This window comes from Oncorhynchus clarkii, chromosome 10 (assembly GCF_045791955.1).
Source record: "Oncorhynchus clarkii lewisi isolate Uvic-CL-2024 chromosome 10, UVic_Ocla_1.0, whole genome shotgun sequence".
Lineage (NCBI taxonomy): Eukaryota > Metazoa > Chordata > Actinopteri > Salmoniformes > Salmonidae > Oncorhynchus > Oncorhynchus clarkii.
The window spans coordinates 66957608-66978950 of NC_092156.1; the positions used below are offsets into that span (position 1 = coordinate 66957608).

The following is a 21343-nucleotide window of genomic DNA, read 5'->3' on the forward strand; positions in this document are numbered from 1 at the left end:
TCTACCTGATGGAAAAAGGAACACTCATTAGACTGATACTTCTACCTGATGGAGAGAGGAACACTCAATAGACTGAACCCTCTACTTGATGGAAAGAGGAACACTCATTAGACTTAACCCTCTACCTGATGAAAAGAGAGACACTCAGTAGACTGAACCCTCTACATGATTGAGAGAGGAACACTCAATAGACTGAACCCTCTACCTGATGGAAAGAGGAACACTCATTAGACTGAACCCTCTACCTGATTCAGGGAGGCACACGCAATAGACTGAACCCTCTACCCGATGGAAAGAGGAACATTCAATAGACTGAATCCTCTACCTGATGGAAAGACGAACACTCATTAGACTGAACCCTCTACATGATTGAGAGTGGAACACGCAATAGACTGAACCCTCTACCTGATGGAAAGAGGAAAACTCAATAGACTGAAGCCTCTACCTGATGAAAAGAGGAACACTCATTAGACTGAACCCTCTACCTGATGAAAAGAGGAACACTCAATAGACTGAACCCTCTACCTGATGAAAAGAGGAAGACTCAGTAGACTGAACCCTCTACCTGATGGAAAAAGGAACACTCATTAGACTGAACCCTCTACCTGATGAAAAGAGCAACACTCAATAGACTGAACCCTCTACCTGATGGAAAGAGGAACACTCAATAGACTGAACCCTCTACCTGATGAAAAGAGGAACACTCATTAGACTGAACCCTCTACCTGATTGCGAGAGGAACACTCAATAGACTGAACCCTCTACCTGATGGAAAGAGGAACACTAAATAGACTGAACCCTCTACCTGATGAAAAGAGGAACACTCATTAGACTGATACTTCTACCTGATGGAGATAGGAACACTCAGTAGACTGATCCCTCTACCTGATGGAGAGCCTCAAAGGCCAAGCAGGAACAAATGGGCCGAGTAGAGCGGCACGTGGGGTACTGGAGAAGAGAGGAGAGGAGAGGAGAGGAGAGGAGAGGAGAGAGGGAGCATTGACACGAAGTCAAGGACCACCATCAACGCAGCTGCTAGCCTGCTGCCCACACCGCACCACACTTACCACTCTTCCCCTCCCATTAATTTGCAGTGCACTGATGCTAAACTGTAATGAATCTGCAATTTGCACACATATGTGAAGGAGGGAGGGGGAGAAGGAGGGAGGGATGGGGCATACATGGTTCTACTTTGGGGCTGTTGTTAACCTCTACTGGAAACATTTACAATTAATTGGACCGAGAAAAGACATCCATCTGTTGCATGAACCCTTCGCTAGCCTGTAGGGATGTGGCACTTCCTAGGATGGGGAGTTTGAACAAGAGAGACAAAAAGATACAAGGCATTATGCGAGGGACGTGTATTTCTTTCAAGTAACAGTATGAAATCGGAACTATTCTACCTGTGGTTACTCGGTTTCTCTAGAACTGTCGGGATCATAGTTAGAAGAGAAATGTAGGGCCTCCCGAGTGGCACAGTGGTCTAAGGTACTGCATCGACCGGCCCGGTCAGTTTGGCCCACCACGGGTCAGGTCAGACAACAGCCTATGGGGTCATTGTTTGTGAACGTCCCTGTTGGACAAAATCACTAATCAGCCCCTTCTACAGTAGGTTTGTTTTCCTGTAAGGAACACTGCAATCCAATGCTGCCACGGTTCATTTCCTTCTCTGAGGCCTCTCTGCTACAATATGTCCCTGACATGGTGGTGGTGGGGGGGGGGTCGAGTGTCATGTAAACAGTCTCAGGAATACTTGACTTGCGCAACAACCTGGTGGGGACTCGTGCCACCGACCAGCGGGCTGCATGCGGAGCCCCTGGGTGGCTTCAGTTACTCACGGCCCTGTGTGTACTTTAGCTTAAGCATCCCCAGACTCATCAAGGCTAAGGACATTCTGCTGGGGTGGTACAGGACAGAGAGAGCAGGGTGGGAAGGACAGGGCAGGGGGGAGCTGGTGGGAAGGCAGTGTGGTCCCGGGTGTGATGGTTGAAGCACAGTGATTTAGAGGCTGTTGATTCCGGGCAGGCGGCCCAGGCTGCCGCCACTGACCCACGGTGGATGAGTCCCGCCGCCGAGTAAGTCACTCCACTTAAAACGTCCTCGTGTGTTTAGATCCGTTCAAGTGGGAATCGTGAATCCCATCACGCGCGCACACACACACACACACACTGCTGTAAATGTTCTACGAGATCAGAGTTTTCTTTCTTTTTTCTCCCCCTCCAGCTAAAGCGTTCATAAACAGACGGTGAAAGCCTCATTAATCTGTTGTCAGGAATATTAATGGCATTGTGAACACCTTCCACGCTCGGTGTGTCTCGAAGCTTAGCGCAGTCAAACACTGGGCCATTAGAGCAGGTGTGAGAGTCACACCGTGCTTCTGTGTGATGGAAGGTAGGTAACGGAGAGAGGAGATGAATGAAAGAGTTCCAAATGAGGCTTTCTCATTACCAGCCATATTACGAGATGAAATGATAGAATAGCCAATTACTTCAAACTTACTTCACACTTTATTAGACACCTCTACTTCAAAACACGAAGAACACAGCAAACCACCTGAGTTCACTCACTGGCACCATCCACTACTACAACAAGAAAAGCACAGAAAAGCACAAAAAACTTGTGGCCCTATCCAACTACATATGCTTATGATAATGACAAACAGAAAGCAGCCAGATTCATCACAAGACGAATACAGCTGACACTCATACGTACAGCCACACAGAGAGAGGAGAAGGATTGTTCTAGTCATAGCATGTGTTGCTGCATCTGTTTCTCATTGTGCTCACAGTTCACACTGGGATTCAGTCTATGATGATGACTACAACCCCCCTAACTGGCAGCCACACACACACACACACACACACACACACACACACACACACACACACACGAGGTGTGAGGCTAGCGGTGCCTGGAAGAGGGATGGGGAGTGAGTGCAAGCAGAGTCCTGTCTGTCATCAGGTCATGTTTCTCATTAGGGTGACCTACAGCAGGGCTGTGTTCAGTAGGGGAGTGGGTGGGGGGGGGGGGGGGGGGGGGGGGTAGGGGGGCAGTTTGAAGCGGAGGTAGGCTTTTACCTGAACGTGTCCAGATTAGGTACTGTTCTCTTTTGAAACGGGGAGATTGTGGATACACAGACTTTAAAGAAATGTTTTGCAACTGTGTGCCCTACTGTCCACGATACAGAAACGAAAGCAATGCTATATCCCCGTGATGCGGAGGAAGAGGAGGAAGAGGAAGAGGGGGGAGGAAGAGGAGAAGGAGGAGGAGGAATAGGAAGAGGAGGAGGAGGAGGAAGAAGAAGAGGAGGAGGAGGAGGAGGAGGAGGTGGAGGAGGAGGTGGAGGAGGAGGAGGACCATATCCGTAACCTGATGGGATGTTCTATTCCTACCTCCGTCCATCTGCGGATCACATGCTGAATGCTTTCTCATGGGTCAATATTTTGGTTATGAATGAATGTTGAACTTAAATCAAATGAATCTTTCCCATTTCATGTAAACATAAAAACACAAGCAATACGAACTGCATTAGACTGGGGTTTTCTTGACTATGGTATCCCAAGTTGTTTCCCCGCTTATGGTTTCACCTAAAAACGTTAAGTTAAAACAGCTTTATTTTTTACATTTGATTTGATTGAACCTTTATTTAACCAGGAAGGGCTCATTGAGATTAGAAATCTATTTTTCAAGAAAGTCTTGGCCAAGATAGGCTGCACCAAGTCATAAAACAATTACAGACAGACAACATGAAAAACTATAGGTAATCTAGTAAAAAAACATAGAATTCACAAGAGTATAACAAAATCATAAAACAGCCAATTAAAAACATTGACAGGTCAAGGAATCAGTCTCAAAAAACACCAATTCGGACAAGTTCTTCGAGTTTAAAAATATTTTGTAAGGCGTTCCAAGCCGATGGCGCAGAGTACATAAAAGCCCTCTTACCAAATTCAGTTTGGACATTTGGAACAGTGAGCAGGATAAAGTCCTGCGAACGAAGAGAGTGCCCACCACATATCTGAACAATAAAAATGCCCAAATAAAATGGTAGGGCGACAGGCCTTCAGATAGATATACTAAGATGTCAAAGGAATTAGGGTGGGAGGCATCACAACAACAAAATAACAAGATAGTTGAACATGGCTGTTTGTATGTGTAGATCCAAGCCCCTTGCCCCACCGGGACACATTGTTAACTTATAGCTGTGGTCTGTCTTCCCCTCCCTAACCTGTGATTCTCTCTCTACTGCCTCTCTACGCGTAGCCCCGGCGTCCCACAGCTGCATCCCACATGTTTTCACGCTGTTCAACAATGCGGCTGGATGTCATTCTGCTGTTCTCAGACCTGCTGTGGTGCTTCTTCTTCTTCTACAACACGCCAACCACAGCTAAACTTGGTTCCAAAAATGTTCAGTGGGGTAACACAAAGTAATGCTGCGAGGACAGCTTCAGAATGCAGGGAAGGAAAGACGGGGGGAATTCTTCAGGTCAAATCTGGCAGGCAGGGGCTCTGCTCGGGTCATAGCAACACAGAGTCATTTCCATAATTGCCCCACAGTCAAATCAGGCTGGATTCCTCTGGATCGCTCTAGATTCGTGTAGATAAGCAGCCTATTGGGCTCTGGTCAGTGCCGGCCTGTCTGCCGGACCCCCAAAGAAGAACAGGTGTGGTACTGGAAGTGATTTCCAGCTCCTCTGTGTGTTTCCACTGTTTTTGTTGTAGTAATTGCCACAGGACATTCCCCTTGCCTTTCGGGTTGCTATCGTGTAATCTCTCTGAAGAGAGAGGCGAATGAAAGAGGATTTGTCCTGGGTTTGGCTTTGTCTTATCAGTGGTCTTCAGAGGAACAGCAATACCTTTAATTACAGACGTAGGGTAGGCAGCAAACGGCTGATGTTGGGGTAATACTGCCAAGTCTAATTACTTTAAATATTGACTTATAGATCAATGTATCAATATTCAATGAGGTGTGTTCTCACTTCCGAATTCCAAAATGCTTCACAGCTGGGGGCCAAGTGTGCCAGCCAGCTTCCTTGGCCACCAAAATTAGGCTCAAACCACTTAATCTGATTGCAAACGTTGACACTACATATCCAAGTATATCTGACCAAATTATGAAAGACAAGCGTTGTAATTTTGAATTCCGTAAAGTGAGTGTGGAAGAGGGGAAAAAATGATTGTTGTCTATCAACAATGACAAGCCACCGGGGTGTCAACTTTGGAAAAAAATGCTATTTTACAGTAAACAAATTGACAACAAACTTTCAGCATGCTTAAAGGGAAGGACATTCAACAAGCACAGCACTTACACAAATGACTGATGATTGGCTGAGAGAAATTAATGATAAAAAGATTGTGGGGGGCTGTTTTGTTAGACTTTAGTGCAGCTTTTGACATTATCGATCATAGTTTGCTGCTGGAAAAACGTATGTGTTATGGTGTAACAGTATTGCTTCCGTCCCTCTCCTTGCCTCTACCTGGGCTCAAACCAGGGACCCTCTGCACACATAGACAACAGCCACCCTCGAAGCATCGTTACACATCGCTCCACAAAAGCTGCGGCCCTTGCATAGCAAGGGGAACAACTACTTCAAGGTCTCAGAGCAAGTGACGTCACCGATTGAAACGCTAATAGTGCGCACCCCGCTAACTAGCTAGCCATTTCACATCGGTTACACTCATCCCCCTTTTGACCTCCTTTTCTGCAGCAACCACTGATCCGGGTCAACAGCATCAATGTAACAGTTTAGCTTCCGTCCCTCTCCACACCCATACCTGGGCCCGAACCAGGGACCCTCTGCACACATCAACAACTGCCTCCCACGAAGCATCGTTACCCATCGCTCCCCAAAAGCCGCTGCCCTTGCAGAGCAAGGGGAACAACAACTTCAAGGTCTCAGAGTGATGTCACCGATTGAAATGCTATTATCGCGCACCCCGCTAACTAGCTAGCCATTTCACATCGGTTACAATGGCTTTACACCCCCTGCTATTTTGTGTATAAAGAGTTACCTGTCTAAAAGGACACAGAGGGTGTTCTTTAATGGAAGCCTCTCCAACATAATCCAGGTAGAATCAGGAATTCCCCAGGGCAGCTGTCTAGGCCTATTTACTTTTTAAAATCTTTACTAATGACATGCCACTGGCTTTGGGTAAAGCAGGTGTGTCTATGTATGCGGATGACTCAACACTATACATGTCAGCTACTACAGCGACTGAAATGACTGCAACACTTAACAAAGAGTTGCAGTTAGTTTCAGAGTGGGTGGCAAGGAATAAATTAGTCCTTGACAGAGTTGTGTGTATAGGTGGCAGGGAAGTCAGACGCAGGAGAATCAAACTGAGTGAAACGAAACATACTCCAAACACTAAATGTAACAAAATAACAAAAATGGGTACGAGGACCCGTCGCTCACCAATTCAAAATATATACAACACTGAAATACAAACAATCTCTGACAAAGACATGAGGGGAAACAGAGGGTTAAACACACAACAGGCAATGAATGGGATTGAAACCAGGTGTGTAGGAAGACAAAACCAATGGAAAATGAAAAATAGATCAATGATGGCTAGAAGACCGGTGACGTTGACCGCGGAACACCGCCCGAACAAGGAGAGGCTTCAACTTCGGCAGAAGTTGTGACAGTACTCCCACCTTTAACGTGCGGCACTAGCGTCGACACTGGCCTCGGGGACGACCCGGAGGGCGAGGTGCAGGGCGATCCGGATGGAGACGGTGTAATTCTTGCAACATGGAAGGATCTATTACGTCCTCCACCAAAAGCCAGCATCTCTCCTCCGGACCGTACCCCTCCCAGTCCACGAGGTACTGAAGGACCCTCGCCCGACGTCTCGAATCCAAGCTGGATCGAACGGAGTACGCCGGGACCCCCTAGATGTGTAGAGGGGGCGGAGGAACATCACGCACTTCAGTCTCCTGGAGCGGGCCAGCCCCCACCGGCCTGAGGAAAGACACATGGAACGAGGTGTTAATACGGTAATTAGTGGGTAGCTGTAACCTATAACATACCTCGTTCACTCTCCTCAGGACTTTAAACAGCCCCACAAACCGCGGACCCAGCTTCTGGCAGGGCAGGCGGAGGGGCAGGTTTTGGGTCGAGAGCCAGACCCTGTCCCCTGGGGCGAACAACGGGGCCTCACTACAGTGACGGTCTGCTCCAACTTTCTGGCGCAGTATCGCGCGCTGAAGGTGGACGTGGGCGGCCTCCCAGGTTTTCTCCGGGACCAATTGTCCACCGCAGGAGCCTCAGTCTGACTCTGATGCCAAGGAGCCAGAACCGGCTGATACCCTAATACACATTGAAAGGGAGAAAGGTTAGTGGAGGAGTGGCGTAGCGAGTTCTGGGCCATCTCTGCCCAGGGCACGAACTTCGCCCACTCCTCCGGCAGGTCCTGGCAATAAGACCGCAGAAACCTACCCACCTCCTGGTTAACTCTCCACCTGCCCATTACTCTCGGGGTGAAAACCTGAGGTAAGACTGACCGAGACCCCAAGACGTTCTATGAACGCCTTCCAGACCATTGATGTGAACCCCGATCAGACACTATATCCTCAGGCACCCCATAGTGCCGGAAAACGTGTGTAAACAGGGCTTCCTAAGTTTTTAAGGCCGTAGGGAGACCGGGCAAAGGGAGGAGACGGCAGGACTTAGAAAAACTATCCACAACGACCAGGATCGTGGTGTTACCCTGTGAAGGTGGAAGATTAGTTAAAAAATCCACCGACAGGTGCGACCACGGCCGTTGTGGAACGGGTAAGGGTTGTAAACTTACCTCTAGGTAGGTGTCTAGGAGCCTTGCACTGGGCAGGAGGAAACATAAATCCTCACGTCCTTAGCTAAAGTGGGCCACCAGTACCTCCCATCAAGACACTGCATTGTCCGACCTATCCCAGGATGACCAGAGGAGGGTGACGTGTGGGCCCAATAGATCAAACGGTCGGGGACAGCAGACGGAACGTACAGACGCCCATCTGGACACCGAGGGGGAGAGGGCTCTGCACGTGACGCCCGCTCAATGTCCGCGTCCAGCTCCCACACTACCGGCAAGAAGCTGGGAGTATGGGAGTGGGATCCACGGACCGCTCCTCTGTGTCATACAGCCGGGACAATGCGTCTGCCTTAACATTCTGGGAGTCTGGTCTGTAAGAGAGGGTAAACACAAAACGAGTGAAAAACATGGCCCACCTTGCCTGACAAGGATTCAGTCTCCTCGCCTCACGGATGTACTCCAGATTGCGATGGTCAGTCCAGATGAGAAAAGGGTGTTTAGCCCCCTCAAGCCAATGTCTCCACGCCTTCAAGGCTTATACGACAGCTAATAGCTCCTGGTCCCCCACATCATAGTTTTGCTCCGCTGGGCTGAGCTTCTTTGAAAAGAAGGCACAGGGGCAAAGCTTCAGTGGGTACCCGAACACTGAGAGAGTACTGCTCCTATCCCAGCTTCGAATGCATCCACCTCCACTATGAATGGGTACGAGGACCCGTCGCGCACCAATACAAAATATATACAACACTGAAATACAAACAATCTCTGACAAAGACATGAGGGGAAACAGAGGGTTAAATACACAACAGGTAATGAATGGGATTGAAACCAGGTGTGTAGGAAGACAAGACAAAACCAATGGAAAATTAAAAATGGATCAATGATGGATAGAAGGCCGGGGACGTCAACTGCCGCACACCACCCGAACAAGGAGAGGCTTCGACTTCGGGAGAAATGCGTGACAGTCCTAAATATTTCTAAAACTAAAAGCATTGTATTTGGAACAAATTATTCACTAAACCCTAAACCTCAGATAAATCTCGTAATAAATAATGTGAAAATGTAGTAATTTGAGGTGACTAAACTGCTTGGAGTTACCCTGGATTGTAAACTTTCATGGTCAAAATATATTGATACAACAGTAGCTAAGATGGGAAGAAGTATGTCCATAATAAAGCGCTGCTCTACCTTCTTAACAGCATTATCAACAAGGCAAGTCCTACAGGCTCTGGTTTTCAGTCGTGTGGTCAGGTGCCACAAAAAGGGACGTAGAAAAATTGCAATTGGCTCAGAACAGGGCAACACGGCTGACCCTTGGATGTAAACTGAGAGATAATTTTAATAACATGCATGTCAATCTCTTCTGGCTCAAAGTGGAGGACTACTGGTGCTACTGTTTGAACTACTGATGCACAGCTCGGACACCCATGCATACCCCACAAGACATGCCACAAGTGGTCTCTTCACAGTCCCAGAGTCCAGAACAGACTATGGGAGACGCACAGTGCGACATAGAGCCATGACTACATGGAACTCTATTCCACATCAAGTAATTAATGCAAGCAGTAAAATTAGACTTAAAAAACAGATAATAATACACCTTATGGAACACCGGGGACTGTTAAGCAACACAAACATAGGCACAGACATATGCATACACACACACACACACACACACGCACACACACACACGCACACACACACACACACACACGCACACACACACACACACACACACACACACACACACACACACACACGATAACATACGCACTATACACAAATGTACACATGGATTTTGAACTGTAGATATGTGGTAGTGGTGGAGTAGGGGCCTGAGGGCACATGGTGTGTTGTGAAATCTGTGAATGTATTGTCATTTTTTTATTTCTTGTATAATCTGCCTTACTTTTGCTGGACCCAGGAAGAGGGATCCATAATAAATACAAATACAAATAGTGTATGTTAATGTTTCAGAGAATTGGTGGGGGGATTGGTGTGTTTACTTTTACATTAAGACATGTAACCTAGTGTTGGCTAATGCTTGCCATTATGTAGATCACATTCCCTAAATATATAATCAAGTAAGTGCTATAGATAGGGGATGCAGAATACACATGAAACGACATATGCAATAGACTTTACAATCCTAGAAAGAATCACTTCTAGAATGTATTCTCAAGTGCACTTGACTTCTCAATCTCACCTCTTCAATTCTTCTGTAGGCTATCACTGACGACAGCCCGTCCAGTGCTGACAGCCAGGTATTCATCGTTCCGTTCCACAGTAGCGTACAGCCAAGTGCGCGCACTCGTGCTGTCTTACGTCACTGTGCTCGCTCCTCTTCTCGCGCGCTGGTTAAAAAGAAGGAGGAAAGAGCAAGGGGAAACATGTGAGCGCTCTGAGGATCTAGTGAGAGACAATTTTGTGCTTACTTTTTTGACCCAATGCACTGTGCTGAAACGGATTTTAAATCAGAAGGAAGGACACAAATGAAGCTTACTTCAATTCTCAGAGCTTTCTTATCCTTTGCTTTGTTTTCTTTACGAGAGAAAAATGTGTATTTCTGGGGTATGCCAGCATAACCAGCACTACCATTAATTTATTTTAAATAACATTTTTTTCTCTAGCAAATATTTAATTCTGATTACTTTATGCGTATACCTTTATTAAACTAAATTATTATAATCGTTTACCTGTGATACAGCATATATACATATAGAGAATATAGTATTTTGTAGGTTTGCACCGTTGCTTTCAACAGTGATTTCTCATATATTTTGGTTCCAACGTTTTTTCAATATGAGGCATTTGAAATTTGTACTCGTGTTGGCTATTGCAGTCAACGTTTGGGAATGTGGGGATTCCAAATTTGGCGAGAAGGGGGAAATAAACCCGAGGAGAAGGAGATGTTACGACGGGAGCATGCCCAAGCGACTGAAGAAGAGGGAAAGAAAACTGTCAGTGGACAGCGATGCAAGCAGCGGGGAAGTTTGTCACAGGTTGTACCCTCGTGTGTCATGCTGCCCAACCAGGCGTGCTGCTTATCAGATAGTCCACCGGCGTGATGCCAGGGTATGTTGGGCTCGTTGCATTCTTTCATTGTGAGAGCTGTCTGTAGGCTAAAGCCAAACGCCCCGGGGAATGTATGTACTGCGTTGTGTGTCTTTTCGACTTGTTGTTGACAGTAGTAGAATTAACGATATATGAGGGAGGTGGGACTGCGAGGGGAAAATTCAACCGTAGCCTACTTACACATTCTGGCGTTGTCCTGCTACTCTAGGCGGTTTTTGACGTTTCTTTACCAGTCACATTAAATATGTAGAAAATCCATAAAACTGTCAAAACAAATGAACATGATTTATCAGCCAACTATGTTGTTTAAAAGTGGGAAATGATATAAGCCTCCTGATTGTTGGTCTCGAGCGTGTCCAAAGCGTTACAGTGTTACCATGGTTATGTTATAACCTTTTACGTTCATCCCGGCGCTGCAAAATAACACCACACGAGCGCAGTCCAAGGGAGTCAGCACCGTTGACTATCGTTAAATTCTACTAAGTTATTCTTTGCATCCCACACGGCAGTTTGTCAGCGCACTTAGAATGTATTTTGCACCAATGTTGCATGTTATTATGTTTTTCTTCTTTCCAATTAGTTCCTGCACAGCATGTGCGCGTTTACTGTACATAGCCTACGCTGATGTCCGTTATAGACACATTATTAATTATCGTCATGTTTAACTGCATGGATAAATCTTTAACACAGTCTTCATAGGCTACGTGGAGTTCACGGTAGAATTCGCCGTATTCTCACGTAACCGCTCCCAACTAATCGATTTATGCGGCTGGGTGGTATCTCACTTTGTGTTGTGACAAAAAAGCCATATTGCGTCATTTAATTTGCTCAAGTCATGCAAATAGGAGGAAAAACCCTGAACGGAACAAAAATAACCTCGACTTCTCCTCCTCCCTACTACACTGCCCACACACAGAGCTCTTTTTGCTTATGGCAAAAGAATAACAACAACACCATTGTGTTTGTTCGTTTCTCTAATGGGTGAAGCTGGAGAACATCAGTCTCCCGGTTCAGTCCCTCGACTCTGTCCAAGTGTTAAGGCTGCTGAGAGGGTATTATTTGTCCTTCACTCCCCCCTATCACACCCACCCCTCACTAACTTACACCTATTCCCAAAGAGCAAGTGTTTTGTTTAAGATTTTTAACACCAGTCTTAGTGTTGCCTACAGCACAGCCTCTTTTCTCTATAGGGCCTATGTGTGGGGGCCTCTCTCTCTCTCTCTCTCTCTCTCTCTCTCTCTCTCTCTCTCTCTCTCTCTCTCTCTCTCTCTCTCTCTCTCTCTCCCTCTCTCTCCCTGTGATTCCTGATGGTGAGACCTTATGAGGCTTGTGCAGCCCACAGTGTCTAAGATTGAATGACAAGCAAATGTTTTCAAGTGTGACCTTTGTGCATTGATATGTTTGTTCCGGCAATTTCACTGACAAAAGCCATTGTGCCGATCCTATCAAAGAAATGAGTCCTCCTGTAACAGCTGCTCCTCTACAGTGAGCTACTTACACGTCTGGCGTTTTGATCACGTCTCTGTGAGGAGGACAACGACCACCATAAAGGAGTTTATCAAATGCATTTTGCATTTGGGCTGTCCATGTGAACTGGCAATCTTGTGTTATTGATGTGTTACGACACATTTCCCCCCACATGCCATGGTATATGTCACACAGATGGATGTTGTGCGCGTGTGTGGGTCGGTTTGTTTACCTTCGGAGACTTGGGTCCCTTGCATTTCTGTTCCCCCAGTAATGCTATAATAGCGCATGTACAGACCGGGATCAAGCCTCTGCTTTTGAGTAGCGAGTCGGTGGTGAAATTTTGCTGCTAAACACAACAAACAAAGGTCCTCTTGTTCTGGTTTGTGGTGATGGCAACATTGGAGCCCATCCCAGCAACATATGGGCACAGGGTATGGCAGAGAGCCCACAAATGCTCCTCTCCATGGACTGTGTGCCAGCCCATGGCACGCCGAATCAATGGGCAATTTAGAGCAGGAGGGCGGGCGGTTAGGCATGCCCACGGCGGTAGTACTCGCATATATTTGGAGGGGTTAGTACTAGTATTAGTATAGTAACATATACTGTTACCACTTAGCAGACACTGTTATCCAAAATGACTTAGAATACAGTGAGTGGATATGTTTTAGTATCTGTATACTGCAGGGATTAAACCCACGTCCCTGCCGTTGTTGGCGTCAATCTCTTACCAACTGAGCCACACCTGACCACTACAGTTACAGAGACCGAGAGTAAGTAAAAACACACAGACATGGACAACCAGGTTTTAGCCCAAGCTAAGCCTACCCTGCCTAATGCTGACCTGTCAACACTTCTAAAGGCTAACGGCTTTTAGCTGCTCTGCACCCTTTATTAGTATAGTATTAGTATGAGTATAATTATTAGTATGTTTATTAGTATATTTATTGCTTGTTTATAGCCGGGTTTATCAACCTCTGTGTGTGCTTCTGGCAAGTTCTAATCACCCGTGTTTTACACTGTCCCAGTAAGAGGAGTAGAACAAACATTCTTTGGCCATCTCTAGTCGTGGTCCTGAGGGGCTATAAAACAACCGAAGGCCCTGTGTTCAACCTGTGGTCACAAAACAGTCTCGAACACGACCGCAGGGTGGCCGTATCCTTAAGAAACAGCTTTCTCTTCCAGACCTAGTCAGGTTATTGTTGAACTGAGAGAGAGAGAGAGGGAGGTGTCCATATGTTGGACCCAGGTCTGTAGGCCTAATTGACTAGGACAGACTGCTAATTTGTTGAATGATGTGCCTGTCTATCTCTAAATTGGTGTTTACACACGGTCGGACCTCACACAGTGCAAAGCACTACCAGCCTGCCTGCTGCCTAAGCAGCACACATGTCTGGATGCAGGACAGATTATGTTGTGTTTTATTACACCTAATTTGCTACGTAAATAATCCCTGCTAATTTCTGGGGTCTAAATCTCTTGTTTACTTTTGTTTAGCGACCTAAGTAACGCTTCAAACCCTCTAATTCGGCTCCATCCATTTTGGCCCCAGCCGCCCTGACATATGTAATGTAATTTGAATTTAACTGTTTGTGCACTTAGGTAAACAAGTTGTGAGGAAGATAATCTTTTTCTCAGAATGTGCCGCGTATTCTGGGTTTAAAAAAGTGACATTAAAAGGTAATCAGGTCTAATTTTGATGTGGGCTTAGTTTCTCTGGAGAATATTTTTTCAGTGTACCATCAATAAAGCTGCAGCGGTGGTTAATTAAAGTTAGGTTATATCATCTCCATGCTAATGTCTTACAATAATGTTTATTATAAACTGGGTGGTTCGAGCCCTGAATGCTGATTGGCTGAAAGCCATGGTATATCAGACCGTATACCACACCTATGACAAAATATTTATTTTTACTCGTCTGATTAAGTTGGTAACCAGTTTATAATAGCAATAAGACACCTCAGGGGGTTGTGGTATATGGCCAATATACCACGGCTAAGGGCTGTATCCAGGCACTCTTCGTTCGTGCATAAGAACAGTCCTTAGCCGTGGTATATTGGCCATATACAACACCTTGCTTAATTATACAATATCGCTGACATGCCAGAAATTACAAGCCATGTTGAGGTGTAAAACACACTAAGTCCTTATTTTAATCCGTCATTGTTCCTTGTTGCGTGTGGTCCCTCCCCCTAGATCTTCTCCACCAATAACACGGAGTGCAGCCGTCTCCTGGAGGAGATCAAGTGTGCACACTGTTCGCCCAACGCCCAAGTGCTGTTCCACTCCCCCGAGTCGGACAAGGTCCCCCTCAGGGAGCCCCACCTGCCACGCCTCTGCCAGGACTACTGCCGTGAGTTCTACTATACCTGCCGCGGACACATACCAGGTAACCATTCTACTACACCTACCACTAAGATATACCAGGTAACCATTCTACTACACCTGCCACTAAGATACAGTGCCTTGCGAAAGTATTCGGCCCCCTTGAACTTTGCGACCTTTTGCCACATTTCAGGCTTCAAACATAAAGATATAAAACTGTATTTTTTTTGTGAAGAATCAACAACAAGTGGGACACAATCATGAAGTGGAACGACATTTATTGGATATTTCAAACTTTTTTAACAAATCAAAAACTGAAAAATTGGGCGTGCAAAATTATTCAGCCCCTTTACTTTCAGTGCAGCAAACTCTCTCCAGAAGTTCAGTGAGGATCTCTGAATGATCCAATGTTGACCTAAATGACTAATGATGATAAATACAATCCACCTGTGTGTAATCAAGTCTCCGTATAAATGCACCTGCACTGTGATAGTCTCAGAGGTCCGTTAAAAGCGCAGAGAGCATCATGAAGAACAAGGAACACACCAGGCAGGTCCGAGATACTGTTGTTAAGAAGTTTAAAGCCGGATTTGGATACACAAAGATTTCCCAAGCTTTAAACATCCCAAGGAGCACTGTGCAAGCGATAATATTGAAATGGAAGGAGTATCAGACCACTGCAAATCTACCAAGACCTGGCCGTCCCTCTAAACTTTCAGCTCATACAAGGAGAAGACTGATCAGAGATGCAGCCAAGAGGCCCATGATCACTCTGGATGAACTGCAGAGATCTACAGCTGAGGTGGGAGTCTCTGTCTATAGGACAACAATCAGTCGTATATTGCACAATCTGGCCTTTATGGAAGAGTGGCAAGAAGAAAGCCATTTCTTAAAGATATCCATAAAAAGTGTTTTTTAAAGTTTGCCACAAGCCACCTGGGAGACACACCAAACATGTGGAAGAAGGTGCTCTGGTCAGATGAAACCAAAATTGAACTTTTTGGCAACAATGCAAAACGTTATGTTTGGCGTAAAAGCAACACAGCTGAACACACCATCCCCACTGTCAAACATGGTGGTGGCAGCATCATGGTTTGGGCCTGCTTTTCTTCAGCAGGGATAGGGAAGATGGTTAAAATTGATGGGAAGATGGATGGAGCCAAATACAGGACCATTCTGGAAGAAAACCTGATGGAGTCTGCAAAAGACCTGAGACTGGGACGGAGATTTGCCTTCCAACAAGACAATGATCCAAAACATAAAGCAAAATCTACAATGGAATGGTTCAAAAATAAACATATCCAGGTGTTAGAATGGCCAAGTCAAAGTCCAGACCTGAATCCAATCGAGAATCTGTGGAAAGAACTGAAAACTGCTGTTCACAAATGCTCTCCATCCAACCTCACTGAGCTCGAGCTGTTTTGCAAGGAGGAATGGGAAAAAATGTCAGTCTCTCGATGTGCAAAACTGATAGAGACATACCCCAAGCGACTTACAGCTGTAATCGCAGCAAAAGGTGGCGCTACAAAGTATTAACTTAAGGGGGCTGAATAATTTTGCACGCCCAATTTTTCAGTTTTTGATTTGTTAAAAAAGTTTGAAATATCCAATAAATGTCGTTCCACTTCATGATTGTGTCCCACTTGTTGTTGATTCTTCACAAAAAAATACAGTTTTATATCTTTATGTTTGAAGCCTGAAATGTGGCAAAAGGTCGCAAAGTTCAAGGGGGCCGAATACTTTCGCAAGGCACTGTAGGTAGCTTGGTTTTACTTATGCAAGACGCAGTGGAGCGTAAGGACTCAATAATAAATATTTATTTATGTAGGCTTACCTCATCTGACCTCACCTCCACTTGGTGGAAGAGCCTGCCTGCCTCACGCCCCCATACACTGGGAGAGCCTCGTCTCAGTCTACCCACCCTGGCTGGCAGGCGTTGCCTACTGCAGCCATCAGCCTAGCACTTTGTTAATTAGTCTGACTACACACTTTAGACCTGGCAATCAGGAGCTCTCTCTCTCTCTCCCTCTCTCTCTCTCCCTCTCTCTCTCTCTCTCTCTCTCTCGCTCTCTCTCTCTCTCTCTCTCTCTCTCTCTCTCTCTCTCTCTCTCTCATCAGTATTTTTAGTCCCACTTGGACTGGTTGTAGATGTGTTTTAAGAAACATTACTTTTCTTTACTCACATTTACTCAAACTCTTCCTCAATCTATGGAATTTAGACATAAATTGTGTACACACACATGCGCACGCGCGCACACACACACACATATACACACACACACACGTAACCACACGTCCTAAACAAAGCCCCTACAATCTGCCAGAGAGCTGAAAATGATTGATTTTATGACCCTTTCCTTCCCTGGCCCCGTCCTTCTTTGGCAAGCCCTCCTGAGCTGCCCTGGCTGACGTCATCCCTCTGACGGTGCTGTGTGCTGTTTGGGGATGTGTAAGCTGTAAGCACCCTGGCTACGGTCTAGACTTGACCGGCTCTGACACCTCGCGCCACCAAGGGAGCTCCTAACACACAGCCTCAGACACACACAAACTACGGCCTGTTTAAAAAACGCCACTCACACCATCAGTTTGTTTTCCTTGGTGATAAATTCGATGGAACGTAAACACAATCAGAGCTGTTTCGCTGGACCTGGGCCTCGGCCCTCAAACTGCTCCCCCGTACGTGTAGGCAAGGCAACGCCAGCCCTGGAGGGAGTCTCCTCCCGGTGTGGAATAAGCGAGGAGATGACATGGAGATGACTAGACATGCAGTTTCCTCCTGGATAGGATGGTATTGTGAGATGATAGGAGACCTGCTTGATAGGCCGCCCTCCCTGAAAGCTCCCCGTCCTCAGAAGTAGGGCCTTTGAAGGGCTGTTACCTGCCTGCCGTGCCTCCCAGTGAAGTGCACATTCCTTGTGATCAAACGGCCGCTGCTTGCCCCCAGCCAAATCTTCTTCCTATCTGTGTCGCCACGGCAGATTAAATCTGCTCGCGATTTGCTGAACAGAGAACAGTTTCAACCACACATGTGGTGACTCTACACCACCACCAGCACTATCAACATCAACCCCCCACCCCCCTTCCCCATGTACATATTACCTCAATTACCTCGACTAACCTGTAGCCCCGCACATTGACTCGGTACCGGTACCACCTGTATATAGCCTCGCTATTGTTATTTTATTGTCTTTTATTTTTTACTTTAGTTAAATTGAGTACATATTTTTCTTAACTCTTATTTTTCTTAAAACTGCATTGTTGGTTAAGGGCTTGTAAGTAAGCATTTCACTGTAAGGTGAACTCCAGTTGTATTCGGCAGAGAGAGAGAGGGATAGAGAGAGACGGACAGAGAGAGATGGTGAGAGAGAGGGAGAGTGAGAGAGAGATGGAGAGAGAGAGAGAGCAGCCAGTGAGCTGACAGACAGCAGTGAAAGCTTAGAGTTAAACCCAGAGCTTCATACCAGAAGCTTGAGCCAGAGAAGGAGTCAGTCACCCCCCCCATCAATCCTTCCCTCCCTTACTCCCCCTCTACACAGATCAGCATATGTGGTGACGAATGACACATTTATTTTTCTACAAAGGTTGTGTATATGTAAAGCTGCTGAAGTGCATCAAGATGTCAAGTACTTTGGGTGGCCACCCAGGTTGTGTTGGAAGACAACCAGATGGAAGTAGAACTATAGCGCTAGCTCACTGCCTGGGATGTGGACAGAGTTTTTTTTCCCCTCTATCTCTCTCTCTCTCTCTCTCTCTCTCTCTCTCTCTCTCTCTCTGTCTCTCTTTCTCTCTCACTCTGTCTTTTTCTCTCTGTCTCTCTCTCTCTCTCTCTTTTCCCCCCCAGGCCAGTACAATAAAACTGGTACATATTGTGGAGGGAGAGAGAATGCAGTGCTCGGTGCCACATGTTTATGGAAGTAGTTCACCATAAATTGTCAAAAATTAGATGGCCCTCTAAGTACATATCATTCTGGATTCAGCCAGAGGTTTTTCCTCCTATGGATTTAAGGGTCCCTTTCTTTTTTTTGGGGGGGGGGGTTAAGCTACTTTTACATGTTTTTCACTATTGCCTCTTAAGAACATGTTTAAATAAATCTCAAATATAAAGCATTGACAAACATTAGTTTTTTGAGCTCATGTACAGTATATATCACTAAAGATAAAATTCAGAACCCTTCCAGAACTGTACTCTGCATCAACACATGCAAAGTGCTGACCAACAGTATTAAACCTGGACGGTAGCCTTTACTGTGTCTTTAAATGTCCTCCTGCTCCCGTGAAACTCCCTTTCCAGCTCCCCATTAGGCTGTGTACTTAGCCCTCATTTCTCCATAAAGACATTTACGGCCTGAGTCTCACTTTAACCTAGAGGTCTCCCACCCCTTCCTCCCCCTCCTCCCTCCATCCCCCACTCTGTCTCTCCCCTCTGCATCTGAGGTCCTGGGACCAGCATGGTTAAGATAACTGCAGGCACAAAGTAGGTGGGTGGCATAGGCCTGGGAGTGTTTGTGTGTGTGTGTGTGTGTGTTCTGAGTGTGTGTTTGATCTCCGTGTTGTATTTAGATGTTAAGTGGGATATCCTATCACCTCCAGTGGTAGTGTGGTCAGCCTTGTGGTCGGTGTGGGGGGGCCAGGATGTAGGGAGGGAGGGATGTGTGGGGGCCGGAGAGCGAGATGAAAGAGGGGAGAGACAGTCCTGTTTGTGTTTTTATCACTGCTGTGTTTGCTCTCCTCCTCCACCCCTCTGAGGGTTGTGTTAAGGGTTGTGTTAAGGGAAACAATATTGGCACGGTTGTTTTTAGGTCACGGGCAGGTTTTAAGATACGCTGCTTGCTTGCGTTCTTTTCACCCTGTTCGTGGTTTTGCCCTGCTAGCACAATAAGAAAGGGGGGGTCCTAGAATCTTGGAATAATGTTGTGACTGTGGGTCTCTGAAGGTGGCCAATCAGACGGGGTTGGGGCTGCTGTGTCTAATGAGGATATATTCCCAGATGACTTTGTGCCCAGACCCTGGTGTTGAACCAACTTTAGCTCTAGTACAACTAGCAGCTCCAAGAGAAATCAAGGTGGTCTTGGGAAATAACTGTGTGATGGGGACATTTTTGCTTTGAACTTCCCCAAAGCACAAGCAAGCAGTGGAACACAATCAATCAACATTTGGGAACATCATTTCTTGATTTGGGTTTTGAGGCAGACTCCCTCCTAAAAATGTGCAAAGCTAGTTTTTGGAAGACTGGGCTGTTAATTAAACATGGTCAGTTTTGAATTAGAGTTTCTCACATTTCACATGCTGTGCCTATATGCCTGCCGCTGGGCGAAAGCATCTAGGCTGTGGCCCAAATAGATACAGGTCAAAAGTGGTGCACTATATAGGGAATAGGGTGCCATTTGGCACTGGCCCCTAACAGTGCTTTAATTGTATGAGAATTTCAGCCTATGTTTTACTTAATATTCCAAATATCTGGAAAGCTATTAGGTATCCACAGCAGTCACCCACGTGAGGTAGAGTTGCAAGGCATAGCAACAGGGGTCAAATAGCCATAGCACCAGGGGTCAAAGGATAAAGGTAAAGATGGATGGGGCCTCAGTGGTGCACTGCTGCAGAGTTGAAGACCTGAGGAGCAGTCTGAACAGCATATTCCTCACATTCTGCTCAGATCTAACCCAGTTGGCCTGTCTGGCCAAGCGTTTCTTTGCTTGTTCAGCCCAGGCCTAGCCAGGATTTGGTTTGGCTCATTCAGCACAACTCTCAAAAACAACTGTATGAAGACTTAAGGAACTAAAGCTGCGTAAACATGAATTAAGGGCGACTAACTAGGAGGGGATTTAGCTTCAGCTCGCTGGTAAGTTGGATGATGTTGCATCATGGTTTGAACGAGGCGCGATGTCACTTGAATTGAATCGTCTTTCTCTGCCTGCGGGCCGTTGTCTGTGTCCATGGTGTTTTCAGAGCTGTTCCAAGCCGATGTGGATGAGTTCTGTCAATACTACGGACGGCGGGACGGAGGCCTGTGCTTCCCAGATTTCCAACGAAAGCAAACACGTGGACAGGACTCCAACTACTTGGGAGATGAGAAAGTCGAAGACATCAACAGGTTTGTAACGTTTCACTTTCAAAATCTCTTTTACTTGTATACGTTAGGAAGAGTGCATTTAAGGTATGCTTTTTAAATATTGAGTTAACCATCCAAAAAGGACGCTTTCAGTGAGTTGAGGAAAGAGAGGCCATAGTGTGTATCGTGGCATCTCCACACTCTGAACCCAGTGTGTCACTTTGACTGGTCACCACCACCGGTCTCGCCCCAGGCGATATGTACTATGAACCAGGGTCATGGGAGACATGCCAATGCCAAGCCTGGATGACCTTACCCGTCACCCATCTCTCCAGTCATCACCAAAGCCTTCCGTTTGTTCAGGGTGCATTGGGCCAGGCTTTGGCCACACAATGGAAATGCTTACCCTGCAGGCCAGCCCTCCCTCACTGCTAGCTAGCAGCAGTACGTCATAGACAAACTTTCCCCCTTTTTTTTGTCTGCTCCGGTGGAGAGAGAGCCTCTGAGCTCCCCGTCTCCGTCCCAAATTTCACCCTATTCCCTACGTAGTGCACTAGTCTTATGGGCCCTGGTGAAAGGTAGTACACCATATAGGGAATAGGGTGCCATTTGGGACGCAGCCCGTTCTAGCCCCCC

The 21343-nt window shown here is 46.3% G+C and overlaps 1 protein-coding gene across 2 annotated transcripts in view; it reads left to right on the forward strand.

Annotated features, from left to right (window-relative positions):
- Nucleotides 1–10177: 10177 nt before the first annotated feature.
- LOC139419025 (hedgehog-interacting protein-like) overlaps nt 10178–21343 on the forward strand; it is a 56262-nt gene continuing 45096 nt past the window's right edge. Inside the window, exons 1-3 of one of the 2 annotated variants that reach the window (XM_071168858.1) lie at nt 10178–10866; nt 14530–14722; nt 20605–20749. In XM_071168858.1, the coding sequence (XP_071024959.1) occupies nt 10594–10866; nt 14530–14722; nt 20605–20749 (611 nt within the window). In that variant the 5' untranslated portion in view covers nt 10178–10593. The remainder of the gene's footprint in view (nt 10867–14529; nt 14723–20604; nt 20750–21343) is intronic. The other variant, XR_011635373.1, reaches the window with a different exon arrangement.